General features: G+C 43.6%; 1 protein-coding gene across 1 annotated transcript in view; it reads left to right on the top strand.

The window, feature by feature from the left end:
* Positions 1-1,019: 1,019 nt before the first annotated feature.
* Positions 1,020-7,339, top strand: part of LOC309700530 (NACHT, LRR and PYD domains-containing protein 12-like) — a 90,009-nt gene continuing 83,689 nt past the window's right edge. The window contains exons 1-4 of the mRNA XM_082524117.1: positions 1,020-1,041; positions 2,164-2,299; positions 4,112-4,188; positions 4,305-6,132. Coding sequence (XP_082380243.1) covers positions 2,190-2,299; positions 4,112-4,188; positions 4,305-6,132 — 2,015 coding nt within the window. The 5' untranslated portion in view covers positions 1,020-1,041; positions 2,164-2,189. The remainder of the gene's footprint in view (positions 1,042-2,163; positions 2,300-4,111; positions 4,189-4,304; positions 6,133-7,339) is intronic.

Below are 7,339 nucleotides of genomic sequence, written 5' to 3'. Positions count from 1 at the left end.
AATGTTTGCAAACACAAAATATGAAGTTTTCCACTCTGTTATTTGTACCTGCACAATGGATGTGAATAAAACTCAAACCTATATGAGCTCCTTCTCTGTTTCCCTGCAACATTTTGTATAGATCTAACTTTTTGCCACATGAATAACCTTCTGATGTGTTTACAGTAAATGTATTTGATGTTAGCTTATTTTGTTACTTTTATTGTGCCTAACTGTACCCAGTTATTAAAATGTTAAGTGTAAATCATCCCCAGCCAGTGTTGGGAAGGTCACTTTTAAAATGTATTCCATTACAGAATACAGAATACATGCCCCAAAATGTATTCTGTAATGTATTCCGTTACGCTACACAATGACAGTAACGTATTCTGAATACTTTGGATTACTCCCTTTTGCTCATCACTGCTACGTCCATTGCTACGTAGTCATGATCCGTTCCTTCTCTGCTGTCTTCCTTTCCATCACATGGCGATGTTGTTTCTTGTTTTTTGAGGTCGAGTTTGAATTTAGCAGGTTTAACTATACTTGGGGCAGTCATTTTACTACTTTCGAGTGGAAACAATAACGAACACAAAGTAAATTCTGGGACAAGTTCAACGAGCTCCTAATTCGTGCGACTGCTCAACTCGCCATCTTGCGCCACCGTCTCACTACTAGATGAACTTGTGACACACATCTGCAGCAGAGGCTGAGTGGCTGCTCTCACACCTGGAGCATCCAAATCGACCCACAAACACGTTGAAAGATGCAATGCCATCAATGTGGATTGTCAAGACTGAGAGACCTCTTCCCTCTGACCCCTCCCCAAACCCTCAAACCCTCCTACCCACCTCGACATACAAACTCTGTGTGGCTTCACGTGTTCCTCTTGATGTTTACATGATCGAAATAACTTGAACACAAACACAAACAAACAAAGAGGAAGACCGCACCGGAAGTAAAAAACTACAAGTCCCAGCATCCTCTGTGTTTAGGGAGCAGCAGTGAAAGTGAAGATCCTCTGTTCAGAGCAGCAGGAGGAGGAAGGTGGAGCTGAGGCAGGTGAGTGTTTACATGAATATGTTTCTTCTTATGACATAAAATAATTCCACGCTGTTCGTGTCTGTGGGTGAAATGTGAGGCCGGTCGGCTCCTCTGAGCGCTGGTTTCCTGTAAGTAGAGAGGAAGTGAGTTTAGCTGAGCCTCCGTTTAGTGTGAGAGAGCAGGAGGAGAGTGAGAGCTGTGCTGAGGCAGGGTGAGTGTTAACACCGCTCTGACATTACTGTGTCTCTGTGACGGGAACAACAGGCTCCGTCAGTGGAGGCAAAAATAATCAGACTTTGGTTTTTCAAAGGAAACAACTTTATGTCGGAAGTTCCCGCACGCTCATTGGATAACAATGTGTCAATCTCGAGCTATTAGCCAATGAGCGTGCGGATTCACAGAAAGACCCGCCTTTATCACGGGACTTTAAAAACTACAATGGCGACAGAAACTCCGTGAGTGGAGTTCAGGGTGACGTTATGAAACTGTGACGTTTGAGCCACTTCCTGTTCTCAGTCCCAGCGTCCTGATCACCGAGGTTTCTGTTGCTCTGATATCTGATATTGATTATATTGGTAAACAGGCTGTAGCATAAACATCAGGTCTGTTCTGAAAACTGTCTTTATTTTTTCAAAGTAAGGGAATATCTGTGGTCTGATACCGCGGGCTCATGGGCTAAGGACTTGGATTGACAAGTCAAGCGCAGATGATTGTGTTGTTTCTTATAAAGGCTTGTGTGTGTGTGCCTTCCTGTGTGTGTCCTTGTGTCAGTGGAACTGAATCAGTGTGTTAGAGAAAGTGCTCCTCTGCTGTGCCGTCATCGTGTGGATGCTTCTTTTAAAGTTGGAACTCATGTCTTTATGATCTGCTTCATTTCATTGAACCTTTATTTCTAACCATGAAGTCCCTTTGAGGTTACAGCCTCCTGGTTAGGTTTAGGCTGTTATTGTGCTTCAGGCTGAAATATGAGGAGGAAGGAGTGGGGCTGGTTAGCCCTCATGACCCTCACCATAACACATACGTCACAGGACAGTGTTTACCACAGAAACTCCATGAAATGATCAATGAGAACTTTAGAAACCCGTCAGTGTGATGCTTCCAGTACAACAGCACCTCTGAGTGTGTGTGTTTGCCTCTCAGACTAACTCCACCCTGACATCAAGAAGATGGAGGAAAAGGATGGAGCAGGATCTGCAGCATCCAGCTGTTTGTCTGTGAGGAGTGACTGGTCCAAAGGAGAAACTCCAGACTTCAGTAATGAACCTGCAGCAACAATGTAAGAGAGCTGCTGACTCATTTATTCAGTGTAAATAATGATTTTTGATGCAATGGGAGAAGAAAAATGACAAAAACAGTTTTAAAAATAAGGATTAAAATATTAAAAACTATGTTTTTGAGTTTCCTGATGTAGTACAAAAATATATGAACATAACTGTATACAGGACAGATATTTTACGGTTCTTTTAGGCAGCACCAAAAAACAAAAAGACTATTTTAAGCTGTCTGAGGTAGTGAGTCAACATGTCACACTGGGTCAAAGGTCAGGGAGTAAAAGTGTGTTTTAAAGGAGGTTTAAAAGCAGCGAGTGAAGGAGCCTGTCGAGGTAAATCGTTCCATAACTGATCAAATTCAGTTGGTGGACCTCTGTGTGAAATCAAGCATCTGGTTCACAGAGAGGATAACCCTCACATGGGCTGTACAACATTATATAGGGAGACAAAAACAGAGATTATCGTAGCCATCGCTCTCTCACATGGACGTGGCAGTCTTGCTGTCTGCTGCGAATCCTCCCCGTACCTCCGTGACCTCGTCTGGTATCTGCTCCCTCCTCTGTAAGAGACAGTAAAGGAAAACACGTCTCTGCCTAGTCTTGAAAATCTAATCTTATCATCCATTGTTCTTCTAGGGCCTCTTCTTCTTGTGGCCTCAGCTAACTGCTAATATTTAAATGGCTAACATTAACATGTGTGCCAGCCAGGTTAACATTTATGATGAACTATGATTAATTAACTGATGTTGAAACTGGAGCTTTACTGACCTCTGAAATTCCTCCTAAAGTGTTATTCAGTGTTGTGACAGTCAGCTGCTTCAGCTGCTGCTGGGATGGGCTGTGGCAAAGAGAACAGAGAAAATCCAAATCAGAGTTTTTCTCTGAATTAAAAGGAAACAACAATATATTCTACATGGTGAAACTGATGGTTTCTGGTGTTTGGGTCTGTTTTTCTGTATTTATGCAGATAAAGTGTAAACTCAGATGAATTATACCATCAAATGTTAAAGGAAAATATCAGGATGAGTGTCTGTGAGCTGAGAAGGACGTGAAGCGAGCAGTTTATCCCAGAGCTGAAGCTGCTCTGTGTGCAGAGATGAGCTCAGATTCCTGCTGTGATTGATCAACAGTCACAGAAATGTAGACTTGTAGTTATTACTGCAGTATGGTCACAGCAGATACTGATAAACATGTATTATGAGGATGGATGATCAAGTTTCTCACTCTCTCCTTTAAATCTCAGTTTTTTTCTTCTTCACAGTTTATCTGTTAATTTATTAATGAATAACACTGAAAGAGTTTCTGTTATATTTCCCCTTGAACATCAGCTTATTAGGGCGGCATTAGGAAATAGCCCCCCTCCAAAGAATGAATAAATGAATGATGATAATAATAAAATGATTCAAAAGCAGAGCTCAGAGTGGTAGAATGGTCAAACATGGATCCACGGGTGGTTCAACTGCATTTGGTGACGTGACTAAAGCAAATCTTTCAAATAATCCCACCATCAACGGGATGTTGTCTCCTTTACTACGGTTACTTTACTTGATCACCGTGTGAATTTCTTTGAAATGAACCAAATTCTTTTATTTGTTGGTTGTTGCATATTTAACCTCTACAGTCAGGAAAGGAGGAGATGAGGCCTCAACAATGTTGGGTTGTAGCTGTGCTTCAGGTTAGAGTGAGTGTCCATGGAATAAATGTAAGTCAGTGAACTGGAAACATGACTGTGTTCAAACTTTGTTTTCCTTTTTATAATGAGTCTAATCAAAGGTGGACAGAAGTATCTCCACTGTGACTTTTCTGTGTCACCATCAGAGCTTCTGCACAGTGTGGAGAAAGATCCAGAAGCAGAGCTGGACTGCAGACAGCCAGTCAGAGCAGCTGTGTACAAAGTAAGACTGAACATCTGTCTGCTGATGGACTCATTTCTGAAAACTGGACTTCTTGTGTTGTTCAGACATTGAAGAGTTTTCTTTCTCTTTAGTCTCATTGTTTTTCTTTCTTTCAGCAGATGTTGGTCTGCAGGAGGTTTTAGATGAACATAAGATCAGTCTGAGGAGGAGATGTGAACGTGTGACTGAAGGAAGTGATGAAACAGGAAGTAGAACCCTCCTCAACACCATCTACACTGAGCTCTACATCACAGAGGGACAGAGTGAAGAGGTTCATACCCAACATGAGGTGAGGCAGCTGGAGACAGCTTCCAAGATGGACGCCCTCCATGACGCTCCAATCAGGTGCCAGGACATCTTTAAAGCCTTACCTGACCAACAGAGACCCGTCAGAGTGGTTCTGACCAACGGCGTGGCTGGTGTTGGAAAAACCTTCTCAGTGCAGAAGTTCACTCTGGACTGGGCAGAGGGCTTGGAGAACCAACATGTCAGTGTGGTGGTTCTGCTTTCATTCAGGGAGCTGAACCTGATCAGAGATGAGCAGTACAGTCTTCTGGAGCTGCTCCATGTTTTCCATCCAACATTACAGAAGGTCACAGCAGAGAAGCTGGCTGTCTCTCAGCTTTTGTTCATCTTTGACGGCCTGGATGAAAGCAGACTTTCATTGGATTTCACCAACAGGAAGCTGCTGTCTGATGTCACACAGAAGTCATCAGTCAGCCAGCTGCTGACAAACCTCATCCAGGGGAATCTGCTTCCCTCGGCTCTCGTCTGGATAACTTCCCGACCCGCAGCGGCCAATCAGATCCCTCCTACATGTGTTGACAGGCTAACAGAAGTACGAGGCTTCACTGACGCCCAGAAGGAGGAGTACTTCAGGAGGAGATTCAGTGATGAAGAGCTGTCCAGCAGAATCATCTCCCACATGAAGACATCCAGGAGCCTCCACATCATGTGTAGTATCCCAGTCTTCTGCTGGATCACTGCTACAGTTCTGGAGCACATGTTGACTACAGAGCAGAGAGGAGAGCTGCCCAAGACCCTGACTGACATGTACTCACACTTCCTGCTGGTTCAGACAAAGAGGAAGAAGAACAAGTACCACGAGGGACATGAGACGAGTCCACAGGAGCTGACGGAGGCTGACAGGGAAGTTCTTCTGAAGCTGGGGAGGCTGGCGTTTGAACATCTGGAGAAAGGAAACATCATGTTCTACCAAGAAGACCTGGAGCAGTGTGGTCTGGATGTGACAGAGGCCTCGGTGTACTCAGGAGTTTGTACAGAGATCTTCAAAAGAGAGTGTGTGATCTTCCAGAAACCAGTCTACTGCTTTGTTCATCTGAGCATTCAGGAGTTTCTGGCTGCAGTCTACATGTTCCAATGTCACACCAACAGGAAGACAAAGGTGCTGAAGAACTTCCTTAAACCAAAATCTTTAATCAAGATGATTTCCAGTCTTTTTGATGACGATGATCTCCAATCACTTGATGTATTTCTGAGGAGAGCCATGGAGAAATCCCTCCAGAGTAAAAATGGCCACCTGGACCTATTTGTTCGCTTCCTTCATGGCCTCTGTCTGGAGTCCAACCAGAGACTCTTAGTAGGTCTGCTGGGTCAGACAGAGATCAGTCCAGGAACCATCCAGAGAGTCATCAACAACCTGAAGAAGATGAACAGTGATGGAATCTCTCCTGACAGAAGCATCAACATCTTCCACTGTCTGATGGAGATGAACCACCTCTCAGTACATCAGGAGATCCAAGAGTTCCTGAAGTCAGAGAACAGATCAAAGAAGAAACTCTCTGAGATCCAGTGCTCAGCTCTGTCCTTCTTGCTGCAGATGTCAGAGGAGGTTCTGGATGAGTTGGACCTGCAGAAGTACAACACATCAGAGCAGGGACGACAGAGACTGATTCCAGCTGTGAGGAACTGCAGAAAGGCTGGGTGAGTCCAGATGTGATCATTAACATCATTGATCAGTGTAGGTTAGTAGTTTAATTTTGAAAATAAAATCAGATTGTAACCACAAAGTGTTTGTGTCCGTACGCTGCAACCTTCCACACCATTCCTTTATTGTACAGACTCAGCAGCAGCTCCATGGATCCCAAATCCAAGAGTGGAGAACAGATTTGAAGTGTGTCACATCCATGCAGTCACAGCTGTGTCCACCATGTTTCCACTGATATTAATCCTGTTCAATGACACGTTTCATATCAGTGAATATGTTCTTTAGGACGTCCACTGACATGTTTAAGTGTCCTGCTGGAAATCACTCAAATCATCCATGAAATCCATGAAAAATCCTTTTAGTGTTTCTAACTTCACCCTCTGTCCTCTCTCTCTCTCCATCCTCCTCACTGCTTCTTTCACTGATAATCACACAAACATCGTATTCAGCTACAAAATAACACAATAATATCATCTGATGATCATTATTATAAGAGCAGGATCCATATTTGATATCAGAGTAACACACTGCTTGGTTATGTGCAGTCATCATCAGTGACTGTGGGTCAAACAGAAGCTCTCTGATTGGTTGCTGACCTTGGTCACCTGTCCACTCTCACCTGTTTGTGTTTGCTCTCTCTTTGCTGTCTCCATCCTCTCTCTCCTTTCTCTCCCTCTCTGTCTTTGTACGTCACTCAGGTCCAATGGAAACAGTGACCTTTACAAACCAATCAAAGACAAACTGATCCATGTCAGGTTATAACAATATTCAAAGTGAATACAGGCTGCTGCTGGACACAGACAGGTAACATCATTTTGACTTGCTGTCACCTGGATCTGGACTCATAAACACTGAAGCTCTGAACAGGAATACAAATCATTTTCTGCCAACTAGCGACACACCAGCAGATAATGGCTCAGAAAGCTAAAATGAGCCAATCATTTCTGTGTTTAGTTCCCCTGAGATCAGATCTGATATCAGCAGCTCTGAGTTCATTCATCATTATTGTCCAGTGATGAGATTTCTGCTCCGTTTGGTAACAGTCAGCAGGTTTTTCCTGCGTGTGGACGTGAACAGTCGTACCTGACAGCAGGTAGCAAACAGAGATCATCTTTCCAGCTGGAACTCTTCACTGAGCTGAACTCATTCAAAATGTTCTGGAGTCAAAACAGGAAACAGTCCAAATGTGTGTCTTCACTCTGA

The sequence above is a fragment of the Aulonocara stuartgranti genome (assembly GCF_965226115.1).
Source record: "Aulonocara stuartgranti genome assembly, chromosome: 3".
Classification (NCBI taxonomy): domain Eukaryota; kingdom Metazoa; phylum Chordata; class Actinopteri; order Cichliformes; family Cichlidae; genus Aulonocara; species Aulonocara stuartgranti.
This window is presented reverse-complemented; position numbering and strand designations above follow the sequence as displayed.